Below are 13,465 nucleotides of genomic sequence, written 5' to 3' on the forward strand. Positions count from 1 at the left end.
CTTAAGTTTCACAAACTGGGTAGGATACCTTGAGAATTACCAGGCATTTGGGAGTTACTACAGGTTTTGGAGTGAGGGAGAATGAAAGATCTCTCATTATGGTGACTCTGGCTAGTGTGGACCTCTTTGACTATCTTTATGTTTTTGGCTTTCTCTTCTCTAAAGCTTTATTTATCATTGCGTTGCATCCCTGGTTTTGGACAGAGGTAGTTTAAGGCATTTAAACTGCTTAATATATGGAATTGCTCCAATTGCTTATATATATCTATATATGATATGTATCTTGATATACAGATATCTATATATATATTTCCTAATAGGTGAAATTGCCAAAAACCAATTTTGAATTTATAATACTGAATTTCTAATTCTCTTTTACTGATTGTCATTGAGGGAAAAAAGACACAAAGGCTTAATTTAAATGATTAGGGCATGATGGTTATAACTTATGTGTATATGGCAATAAATTTCTTTAAAGCCAATTACGTTCATTTTGTATCTGATTTGCTAAGTAATAGTTTCAGGAAATTCATAATATTTTGTTTCTAAAGTATAAGTATATTTATATATACTTTGAACTAGCTCATACTCCTTGTAGATAAACACTGAAGTGTAAGATGAAGCATTTTTTTATAGTTCCATACAACTTGTATCATTGAGTATTTTCCATTCAGTTTCTTTTTTTTCCCCACCAGCTTTATTGAGGTATAATTGAGAGGTAAAATTGTAAGATATTTAAAGTGTACATTGTGGTGATTTGATATATGTATACGTTGGGAAAGGATTCCTCCCGTCTAGTTAATTAACACATCCATCAACTCACATATTTATCTTTCTTTTTTTGTGAGAAGATTTAAGTTCTACTCTCTTAACAAATTTTAATTATACAATACAGTGTTATTAACTATAGTCACCATGTTATACATTAGATCCTCAGACCTTATTCATCTTGTAGCTGAAACTTTGTCCCCTTTTACCAACCTCTCCCTATTTCCCCCACCCCTGGCCCCCTGGCAACCACTTTTCTACACTCTGTTTCTATGAGTTTGACTTTTTATTTAGGTTACACATATAAGTGATACCGTGCGGTATTTGTCTTTTTCTGTCTGGCTTATTTCACTTAGCACAATGCCCTCAAGGTTCAGCCATATTGTTGCAAATGGCAGGATTTCCTTCTTTCTTATGGCTGAATAATATTGCATTGTATATATTGTACCACATCTTTATCCATTCATCCGGTGACACTTAGATTGTTTCCATATCTTGCTTGTTGTGAATAATGCTGCAGTGAACATGGAAGTGCAGATGTCTCTTCTATATCCTGTTTTCATTTCTTTTGGATTTATACCCAGAAGTGGGATTGCTGGATCATATGTTAGTTTATTTTTAATTTTTTGAGGAACCTCCCTGTTATTTTCCATAGTGCCTGCACCAATTTACATTCCCACCAACAGTGTTCAGGGGTTTCCTTTTCTCCACATCTTCTCAACTCTTTGTTTTCTCTTGTTTTTTTGATGATAGCCATTCTAACAGGTGTAAGGTGATATCTCATTGTGGTTTTGATTTGTAAATCACTGATGATTAGTGATGTTGAGCACCTTTTCATGTACCTGTTGGCCATTTGTATGTTATCTTTGGAAAAATGTCTGTTTGGTTCTCTGCCCATTTTTTATTTGTTTATTTTTTGAGGAAGATTAGCATCTAATCCTCCTCTTTTTGCTGAGGAAGATTGGTTCTGAGCTAGCATCTATGCCCATCTTCTTCTACTTTATGTGTGGGTTGCCTGCCACAGTATGGCTCAATAAACAGTGGGTAGATCCACACCTGGCATCTGAACCGGTGAACCCTGGGCCACCAAAGCAGAGTGTATGAACTTAACTGCTGCACCACTGGGCTGGGCCCTCTGCCCATTTTTAAATTGGATTTTATTTTTATTACTTTTTTTTTTTTGCTATTGAGTTATGTAAATTATATATAATTTTGGATAGTAACCTCTTATCAGTTATTTGATTTGCCCATATTTTCTCCCATTCTGGAAGTTTCTTCTTCATTTTGTTGATGGTTTCCTTTGCTGTGCAGAGTTTTTTTAGTTTGATGTGGTCCCACTTGTTTATTTTTGCTTTTGGTGTCAAATCCAAAAAAATCATTGCCAATGCCAATGTCAGGGAGCTTACTCCCTGTATGTTTTCTTCTAGGAGTTTTATGGTTTCAGGTCTTAAATTTAAGTCTTTAATCCATTTTGAGTTGATTTTTGTGTATGGTGTAAGGTAGTGGTCCAGTTTCATTCTTTTGTATGTGGCTGTCCAGTTTTCCCAGCACCGTTTATTGAAGAGATTATCCTTCTCCCATTGTATATTCTTGGCTCCTTTGTTGTAAATTAATTGATTATTTATGCATGGGTTTATTTCTGGGCTTTCTATTCTGTTCCATTGATCTATGTGTAACTTATGTTACATAGCCACGTGTAACGTAGATCATTATAACAATACACACAAACCATCCAATTTCATTAAAATAAAAGGCAACTTAATATAAGTAAAATTACGTTATCCTAAATCTTTTCTTCTTATTCCCTGCCTCTTTAAAAATGTATGTGAAACCCAGTGTTAAAAATTACTTGTCCATGGAATGTATACATGTTTAGGAAATTATTTAGACATTAGATATGTTTGTAGCCTTTCTTCCCTCTTCTCTACTCCAACCAAAAAATTTCTTTGGATCTGCCGTTTTCTTATAAAGGTAGAATTTAAGTGTATTTGCTCATAGGAGATTTACATTTAGTTAGTAAAGTAGTCCTCGTTACATTTTATTGCATTTAAACTTTGCTTTCTTTGAATACGAACAATAGTTCCTCTTCATGGAAATTTTCTTAGTGAATTTCTTGCTTTTGTTGTTCTTTGTTTAAATAAAAGTATAAGGTTTTCTCAAGATAATTTTGAAGTTTATTACTGAAGAGGTTATATGAATATTTGATCTTTAAAGATGTTTAAATTCAGAGATCTAAAATAAATTATGATTTCTGTCAGGTTAGTTTATAAAAACAAAAAAGCCAGCTGCAACTTAAATAGGTTTTTATCAGGGCAATGCTAATGAAACAAATAATTGCCTAATTATTGTGGTAATTATTTATTTATTTTGCCTTTTAGCCCATTATTTTAATGCCATGAAGACAGTTTATTATTGTACATTGTTGTCTGTTATATATTTTGTCTGAACCAGAGAACATGCATTTATATTCTATGTGGCTATCTGCATAGCTCAGTATTGTAGTTGATTTCAAGAAGCAGAGTGTTTGAGAAAGTCCAGGCTAAGTCAGATGAATGAGATTTACTTTAAAATCTCCTAGCAATTTCTCTGAACAACATAATCCTTTTGCCACTAATTTGCTATTTAGAGTATTCAGGTACTAATTTACTAAAGTTTACCACTGTTTACATTTGAATCCAGAGTACCACACTTGTTTTCTGGACAGTAGTCAGTGATACCGTACCTGGTTTCTTTAGATACATTGGTATTCATTGGTAATCAGTTAATTTTGTCTTTTTTTTTAACATGGGAATAAATGTATTCTGTTACTTTAGATATTTTTAGTACATGATTAGCCACAGAGATAGGTGATTTACAGTCTTTTTATCTGGTTGTTCCTATTTGAGAGTTTTATGACTTGGGAGAATTGATAATAGTGGCTCGTGGTAGCAGTGATCCTTAAACCTAGTAGGAGAGGGAAGAGTCTGCGGCATGAATCTGAAATATCCAAGTCTCTTAGTCTCCTTTTGCCTGCATTTTTTAATTGTTCTTATCTTTGTTTTAATATTAGAATTAGGCACTTTTGGCATGATTTGCAAACACTGTGATCAGATGAATATTTATCCCAAATTTCAAGTGTTTTTCAAAGATTGTGTTGTAGATTTTACTCTTTTAAGAAAAGTTATTTTTTTAAAGAAAGCATGATTCTTAGTTGTTTGTATGTACACTAAGGGCTTTGATGCCATTTTCATGCTCAGGAAGACTTAAGCACATTGAAGATGCCTATGCTTCGCTCAGACATGAGAACTAGAGGCCTGAAGAAGAATCTCTACTTTATTGTGCCTCTTGAAAATAGGCTTGGATACTGAGAAGCTGTCAGATGCCTTTATGGGTACCAGAAAAAGATTCTAAGACTCTCAAGTTACAGTTAGAATTAATTTGTGACTTAATTCTGTAGAGTTAGCTGACTCATAGATAATGCAATTAGTTCATGTTTTGCATTTAGTTGCTTGCCAATCTTTTCTTGTTCTTGCCCCATAGGTTTTTTAGAAGGCTATTTACCAACTGTAGAACTTCGTTAATTATGGAATCAGAAACTAGTTTTTGCCTCTGGGCAATCTAGTCTTTGTCCTGAGGAGAGATACCTGGATTAAATCTGTAGCCTATTTAGAGTGCCAAGAGAACTTTTGGTAAAACTAAAAGTAAAAAATGTAAAAACTATTTAGAAACCTCTCTGGCTGTTTTTATACATCTGTCAGATTTTTACAAGAATCATTGAATTTTTTTTTTAAAGATTTTATTTGTCCTTTTTCTTCCCTGGTACGTAGTTATATATTTTTAGTTGTGGGTCCTTCTAGTTGTGGCATGTGGGATGCCGCCTCAGCATGGCTTGATAAGCCATGCCATGTCCGCGCCCAGGATCCTATCCCGCGAAACCTTGGGCCCCAGTAGCGGAGCGCATGAACTTAACCACTTGGCCGTGGGGCCAGCCCCATGAATCGTTGAATTTTGACAACAGTTATAGCAGAGGGAATAAGTATTATCTGCTCTCTTTGGTAGTGTGGCTTTGGTGGTGGAAAAGCATTTGGCTTTGTATAACGATTGTTGGTTAATGTTGCAAATTGACTAAGGCAAACATTTGCTTTGAGCAAAATGAAACCAACAGAGTGTATCTGACCACCATTGTGATAAGCTTTTTAATGAAGTATAGATACAATATAGCAATTTTTGTATTATAGGAAGATAATTAAAATGGTATTCTACCTGTAAGTAAAAAGTTTGGCTGTGTTATTTTATATAAATCAAAGTGACTTATAAATACTGTGTAACATTTGATACATTTAAGTTGGCAGTTTTCTTTTGTTTTTGTTGTTGGTAGGTGGGTGGTGCTTTCTTAGCGGGAAATTTTAAAATTATTTTTTTAACAAAAACAGTTTGTCTTAATTTATCAATTTTTCTGATGTATAGTTTCCCATAACAAAGTACCTCCATATGCGTTGTTACATTTGAGTCTCATAATTTTATAAACTAGGCAAAAAAGCCTTATTATGTCCATTTTACAGATTATAAAACAGGCTTAGAGAGGAGCTTGATCAGGTTCTCATAAGTTGCTTGTGTGAATTGATGTGATAAATTTTTTTTAACTTTTAGATTATTTGTTTAAAGTAGAATATTCTATGTTAAATAGAAATACATTTTATTTATTGCATTTATTACTTGTTTTTTATTTGTTTCTGTTTCTTTGAATATTGTTCATGCCTCTGAGTCACAGTGGCAGGAGCATTAGGAACACTGCTTTAGGCATGTGTCTTAACTTAGTGCTTTGTTGTAATTATCAGTGGCTCTTAGTTATCTCTGCTGGAAGAAGCATATGTTAACGTTGGTAATATCATATGAAACCTGATTTGTCATTGGGGTGATGTTGAAAAGCAAGATGTGAAAAATGAAAGTGACTGATTTTTACATTTTTTTCTCATTTTTGTTGTCTGCCCTCTGGTGGAGAAGTTAGTGAAATCAACAAGCAAGTGTATGAAAAGCCAAGAAAAAAAATCGATAGTTTAATTTAGTATATGAAAAGTTGAATATATGTTACAAATTTGGGTTTAGTTTTTAGTGTTAGCTTATAAACTTTGGAGGGGACAAATGTGGGATTAAAATATGCAAATTTGTCTTAATTATATTTCTGTTTCTCAAAATACTTTGTTGTTTTTAAGGGTCTTATTGAAGTATCACAGAGTTTAAAAATGGAAAATGAAGAGTTTAAGAAGAGATACAATGATGCCACATCCAAAGCTCTCCAGCTTGAGGAAGATATTGTGTCAGTGACACATAAAGCAATTGAAAAAGAAACTGAATTAGACAGGTATTTCTGATGCTTTTAAAAAAATACTTTTATATTTTAACAGAGGGCTTTTTGTTTATACTAATGTTACTTGAACTTAATTCAGTTTAAAGGACAAACTCAGGAAGGCACAGTATGAAAGAGAACAACTTGAATGTCAGTTGAAGACGGAAAAGGATGAGAAGGAACTTTATAAGGTAATTTATTTTTTCCATTTCTATTAGTTATCTATTGCTGTGTTATAAATTACCCCAAAACTTAGTGGTCAGGTCAGGAATTTGGGAGCATCTTAGCTTTTCGGTTCCGGCTTAGTTGCACTCAGGATGTTGGCAAGGGCTGCAGTCAGCTAAAGGCTTGATTGGACCTGGAGCATCTCTCGTCAAGGTGGCTCACTCACATGACGTTTGGCAGGAGCCCCTTCAGTTTCTTAATGTGTGGGCTCTTCAATGGCTGTGGAATATCCTCACAACATGGCAGCCAACTTCCCTCAGAGTGATCTATCCAAGAGACAGCAAGGAGGAAGTCACAGTGCATTTTATGATCTAGTCTCCGAAGCTGTACACTGATCTTCTACTTTATCTTATTCATTAGAAGCAAGTCACTTGATCCAGCTGACACTCAAGGAGAGGAGAATTAGGCTCCATTTCCAGAAGAAAGGAGTATCAAAGGATTTGGGGACATATTTTAAAACTACCTCATTGTGTATTGTCCCTAAAAATTAGTTTTCAGGGGATTAATTTGCTGGTATTTTAGATACTTAGCAGTAATGTGAAATAAGTCAAAGTTTAAATGGTAACAAGATACCTGTTTATCAGAATTTACATAATTATTTTCCCGTTTTAAGAACATATAAACGTTAGGGAGAGCATTAATTTATTTCAGTGATCATCATGTTGTAGAATTTGACTTTTGGAATAATCTTCAGAGACTGTCATTTTAAAAAAGATATCCTCACTGCTAACAAATCTTCGTATTTTGAAGTTTTTGTTCCTTTCCTTTTTAAGTGATTCTGAAATAGGATAGTTAGCTTAATTGTCAATAATGTTTTGAATGCACATTGAGACTTATCTTAGGTGGCTCCTAAGCCATTCCTGAAGGCAGTTCCAGATGAGGAATTTCAAGAACATTCTGAGTTTGTCAGTATTATTCAGTTAGATTCAGTCTCTTGATTAGAATAGGAGAGGGCAACACTCTTATATTATGGTATATATTTGATTAAAGATAAAAACATATAATTCTACATATTTTCAGTATTTGAGAATCACAATATTTGCACTAAGAAACTAGAATGTGATTTGTTGTATTGCCAGTGGGTTTTTTCCTTATTAGTTTTGGTGGTGGTTTGTTTTTTTTTTATAGATAAGAGTTAAAAAATATTGAATCCACTATGTACCTCAGAGCAGAGCCTGGATAGGGACATTTTGCAAATCATGGATTATACCTATTCTATTTTTTGGAACAACTCTTCTGCAGAGATTGAGAGAGAGAGAAAGAATTGTGTGTGTGTGTGTGTGTGTGTGTATCACCCCCAAAACAGGAAGAAAAATAGTGAAGATTCACTGGTGGATGATTTTATGATTTGACTCTTTAAGAAAAAGTGCCCAAAAATAATGTTTAGTTTTTGACCAAGATTTTGTGAAAAAGAGGAGTAATACAGATATCTAGAGGAAGAATTAACGCAATTGGATTACCATTTATACGGTGTTTTTGCAAATTACCTTCAAATGCATTTTTTTAAAGTTATAAAGCATTTTTTAACTAAGTGAAAATTTGGCATCTATAATAATTTTTTGTTTAATGTTACTATGAATTTCAGTGAGAGTGTTTCAGTTTTATTGATAGGAAAAGACCTGGGCATTATTTTTCTGTGGAGAATTAAGTGCTTTCCATGTTGTTTTTCTATTACCACAGTGGGAGATTATAGTAAAGTAAATAGAATGTCTATGTCTTCAGTCATTTTAATTCAATAGTAAATGAAATGAAATATAAAGGCATGCTAGTTAGTATTGGGAAGGGTTTAGGAAGGTCCTAAGTAAACTAGTGATGCTGGAGAGGTGTAATGATAACTAGGATGACTTATTTTGGAAAACCTAACCCTAAGGCTGTCACCTTTCCACTCTGCCTTTCTTTTCTCTCTTCTATCCTGAGAACAGGACTTCTGGTGTTTTATAGAGGGTTGCAAGCACATTTTAGGGTAAATCCAGCATTTGTTTTTCCTTTACTGCTCTAAATTATTTATCCCTTATATTATCCCTTGTTTTGTCTCACTTTCTGCGAAGACTTTCTGTCTCTCTGTTGTACACCTGAATGAGTCCTTTGCAAAAGAGTTGGCAGGCAGGAAGGAAGAGAAAGGATGAGGTGGCTTGGGGATTTATTCTTTTACAGTGCCAATATCTCCAGTTTCTATTAGCATTAGCAGTTGGGTTCAAAGTGACATTAAAATTCCTGTTTGAATACTACTCTCCCCCAACCTCCCAGTGTTCTGAACAGTAGTATTTTATTTGAATGTGTGTACCTCAAAAATCAGAAGTAAACTTTTCCTTTGAGATTTTTGTTTTGTGTTTTTTCAGCATGGAGATTCCATTTACCGAGTGTGGTAAGACCTCCTACTGTGCTGTTAACCTCAGAAAACATACTTTCCTGTCCAAATTGTTCACATAAATAACCAGAGAGATTGCTTATGTCTCTCTCCTTCAGCCCCTATTGGATCATATGACTCATCCCTGCCCTATTAGAATTTAGAGGAATTGGTAAAACACTTTGATGAGCTAATGATTATGAAAATTAGGTAGTGTTTCTAAAGTGATGCTGCAAAGGTCTTGTCTGCTGATACCTTCATAGAATCCGGAGTTATATTCTATCCTTGTCAACAGGAATTAGTCTTTCAGCATTCTATACATTTAAAGAGCAAAGTGCAAAAAGTATGTTAATTTGTTTTTCTGTGGTACTCTTAACCAAAGCACGATACTCTTTATAGTGGAAACTAGATATCTGTGCTCTTTATAATTTCATTTATGGAATTTGATTTGTGTATCTGTTGTGAGTAAATGAGCAGCAGCAGCCAAAGTTCCTGGAAAAATCAATATAGTTGGGTTAATTAATCAACAAATATATTTTTAGGCACACAGGAAGTAAATGACATAGTACTTGTCACAAGCAAAGAATTGCTTTGCTTAAGATGTTGTTCTTGAATGTCTGCCTTTAGTTTTCCAGAATGTAGTCATGCCTTTATATCTGAATATGCTTTTAACATAATCTGTTTCCCCAAAAGAACAATCAAATCCATGTGCAATTTTAAAGAGAACTTAAAATGATTAAATCAAAGGAAAAGACTTTAGAATTAATCTCTATGGAAAATTTTTTTTAAAAGATCAGAAAAGCTGTGTTCTGCTCCCACATGCTTATTAGCTAGTCATTTAGCAGAACTTGGGTCTCCTGACTCCTAGTCTCATAAGTCTTCTCTTGCCTTGATCATATTTGGGTTAGTGATAAACAGTGGTATTTTAAAGTTTGACTTATGAAGTTAGAATATTCTTGACATTTTTGAACACTGTTACAGGTACATTTGAAGAATACGGAAATAGAAAATACCAAGCTTGTGTCGGAGGTCCAGACTTTAAAGAATTTAGATGGGAACAAAGAAAGCATGATTACTCATTTCAAAGAAGAGATTGGCAGACTTCAGCTCTGTTTGGCTGAAAAGGAAAATCTGCAAAGGGCTTTCTTGCTTACAGCCTCAAGTAAGGTAAGTACTTTTGCAATATGTATTTGAAGATTGTAAAACATATCTCTGTTATATGTAAACAGTATGGTGGTTTTTATTTTTAATCTCCCCTCTGCCTAAAATTTTTTTGAAAAAGTCCTAATTTACAGAACAGTTGGAAGACTAGAACAGTGAATACATATGTATCCTCAAATATTTTGCCATCTTTATCTCCCTCATTTATGTGCCTTTTTTTTTTGAGCCCTTTGAAAGTTAGTTGCAGGTCTTAGGACATTTCACCCTCAACACTTCAGTATGTCTCTCCTATCAACAAGTACATTTTTCTTTATAATCCTAATACCATTATCACACCCAAGAAATTTAACATTGGTATGATAATATTCATTCTTTTATATAGTTTTAGTCTACATTCAAATTGTCCCAAATATATTTGTATATAACCTTTAAAATTTCTTGATCCAGTGGTAGTGAAAGATCATACATTAATTTGATTATTTTTGTGTTCCTGGTCTACTCTGATTTAGAATAGTGTCCCTATACTTTTTGTCTTTGTTGTTGTTGTTGTTGAGGAAGATTAGCCCTGAGGTAACATCTGTGCCGATCTTCCTCCACTTTTATACGTGAGTCACCGCCACAGCATGGCTGGCAAGCAATGTAGGTCTGTGCCCAGGATCCCAACCCACAAACCTGGGCTGCTGAAGCGCAGCGTGCCACACTTAACCACCATGCTGTGGGGCCAGTCCCATACTTTTATCTGTTATGACATTGATGTTTTTGAAGAATCCAGGCTTGTCTGAGACAATGTTCCATAATCTAGATTTGTCTATTGTTTCTTTGTGACTGGATTCAGATCAAACATTTTTGGCAAGAAAAGGCATAGATGATGTTTTGTATATTCTATTGCAGTCATATCAAGAGTCACATAATGTCACTTCCACTCTTGATGGTGTTAGGTTTAATCATTTGTTTCAAGTTATGTCTGCCTCTCTTTCCATTATATCTATGCCTTTCCCTCTTTGTGATTATTGAGTAGTTTGTGGGATTATACTGTGATATCATGTGAACATCCTATTCCCCAATAGCCTTTCACTCCATGGTTTTTATCCCTGATGATCCTCACCTGCATCAGTTATTACATTAATGATTGCAAAATGGTGATCTAAAAAGTTCTATCATTTCTTTTACTTTTATTAGTAGATATTCTTTTATAATGAGGAGGTTCCCTGTTGCCCACTCCCCTTTTTTTATACACTGTGGACTTAGGGATTGTTTTTTGTTCAGTGTATTGTACATTATCATTATTATTCTTTTTCTTACCCAAATTGTCCCATATTTTCCCAGGGGGAGCCTTTTCAAACTTGTTTTTTCGCTCTTTTTGATATGTCCCCCTAATGCTTTGAATATTTCCTTGCTTTGTGGCACAACTGTATGTTAGAGCTTTAGGTTCTGCCCCAGAACTGGTATTAGTCATTTCTCCAAGGATCCCTGCTTTTTCAGTAGGGAATGATATTTTGAAACCAAGAACTAGATCTGTTTCTACTAGGGGTTGTTGCTGCTGTATACATTCATTGGACAGACATTTTAAAAGTGTTGAATTTATATTGATATGCCCAATTCACATCTACTGCCTTAAGGTTCTTTCTTATCTTTCTCCATTCCATATTTACGTATCTCTTCTCCCAGTGTGAGAACCCTTGTTTCCAAAACATCATTATATTTATTCATTTTTTGCCCAGCTACACACACCAATAGTTTCAGAATAATTACGTCAATGCCACTTCCAACAATAAGTCTACCAAATAAAATTAAGATCTTTTGCAGCTTTGTTTTCTTAGAATATGTTTCACTAAAGATATACAGAGTACTGTGTTCAAAAGTTATTTGAATTAATTTTTCAACATACTTATGCTATGAATTTGTAATACAGTTTATTTTTTGTTGTATTTAATTTTAAGATTTGTTTTTATTCTTCTGACCTTTTGATTTAATTTTTTGAATATGTAAAATAGTTGCATCATTCAAAAGTCAAAATGATTTAAAAAAATTTACTCTCTCTCAATCTCTTCCCTCAAAAATTCCTTTCTTACCTATACCCATAGGTAAACATTTTCATTAGTTTCCAGTTTATCCTTCTTATGTTTCTTTTTGCAAAACTAAGCTTACATGGACCTGCATGAGTACACACTCTTCTCTATCCCCTTCTTTCTTAAAAAAAAAAAAAGGCGCCATGCTATATATACTCTTTTGCACCTTGGTTTTTTTCACTGAACAATATAAACTGGAAATTATTCCATATCAATTTATAGAGATCTTCCTAAGTTTTTAAAAATAGCTAATACTACATTGTGTTGATTTACCTTGATTTATTCATTAACTTTTGTGGATGCATATTATGTTGTTTTCAGTAGTTCGCTATTAAGTACACTCAGACATAGTTAATACAACACCTAAAATGTCAGATATGTATGATGTTTAGAATTAATAAGACCCAAGTTAATTTTCAGGGTATTTAATGTAGCAAATTGCAAATGCAAAGGTGAAAAATATATTTGATTGTTATTTAATAAGATGCTAAAAATTTCTCTAAGCATCTTTTTCATACTTAAGCCAGACGTCTGTCAGGAAAAACATTGGTATAGAAATACCTGGGAAAAATGACTCTGAATTGTTAAAACTTTTTTTAAAATATGAAAGACAATATGAGGTCTTGGTTATAAAAGAAAAAATTCAAATAATGCATGAGGGTACACAGTAAAAGTAACCCTCATCGTTTCCCAGATGTTATCATTATAGAATTTTTAATTTTTCTAGAAATCTATGAATGTGCACATAATATTTATATTTTAACAAAAATGAGAATATATATAGTATTCCAAAACCTTTTAAAAAAAATTTATGGACTGTCTAGACATCTTGCAGTATGAGTGCATGTACAAATCTTCCTCGTTCATTATGTTTCTGCATAGTATCCATCCTTTTATTTACTAGCTGTGTACTGTGTAATTGTTTTTAGTTATGTGCAGTCCTTAGTTATTATAAACATGCTGCAGTAAACGTTCTTGTGCAGATATCTAGGCACATGTATAAATCTAGAATGAATTCCTCCAAGTGCAATTGCCAGATATTTAAATTTTTAGAGTCATTTTCAAATTGCCTTTCAAAAAAATTAATAGATCAACAGTGTATGAGATATGCTGCTGTTTGTAGTGGCTGCATAGACTTTCATTGTGTGGAGTATATATCATAGTTTATTTATAATAAATTCTCATATTGTTAGACACTTTGATTTTTAATAATTTTTCATTATTTTAATATTTTGCTGAATCCCTGTCAAGCTAAACTCCTGTCCATATCCTTTAATAATTTTCTTAGAAACTCATGAAAATAAAGTTGCTAGATCAGAGGCTGTGTGCTTTTTAAAGATATTGATGAAAGTTGCAAAAAGTCTGATGAGAATGTTTATACCACTTATAGATTATGTAACCCCACCTGTTTGGAAATGTGCTAATTTTCCTAAACCCATCCAAATATTGGAGTATTCCTCTTTGTCAACTTGAAAGAAGATAAATAGTATTTGTTTTTACTTCTTTATTTGATTGTTGATGAGTTGATTAATTTTTTTATGCATAATAGTTATTTTTTTCTTTTAAAAA

At 33.3% G+C, this 13,465-nt stretch overlaps 1 protein-coding gene across 4 annotated transcripts in view; it reads left to right on the plus strand.

Annotated features, from left to right (window-relative positions):
* Window positions 1-13,465, plus strand: part of TAX1BP1 (Tax1 binding protein 1) — a 78,934-nt gene that overhangs the window by 30,929 nt on the left and 34,540 nt on the right. For all 4 annotated transcript variants that reach the window (XM_001499910.7, XM_005609271.4, XM_023639425.2 and 1 more), the window contains exons 6-8: window positions 5,961-6,109; window positions 6,195-6,285; window positions 9,648-9,833. In XM_001499910.7, the coding sequence (XP_001499960.3) occupies window positions 5,961-6,109; window positions 6,195-6,285; window positions 9,648-9,833 (426 nt within the window). The remainder of the gene's footprint in view (window positions 1-5,960; window positions 6,110-6,194; window positions 6,286-9,647; window positions 9,834-13,465) is intronic.

Source organism: Equus caballus, chromosome 4 (assembly GCF_041296265.1).
Source record: "Equus caballus isolate H_3958 breed thoroughbred chromosome 4, TB-T2T, whole genome shotgun sequence".
Lineage (NCBI taxonomy): Eukaryota > Metazoa > Chordata > Mammalia > Perissodactyla > Equidae > Equus > Equus caballus.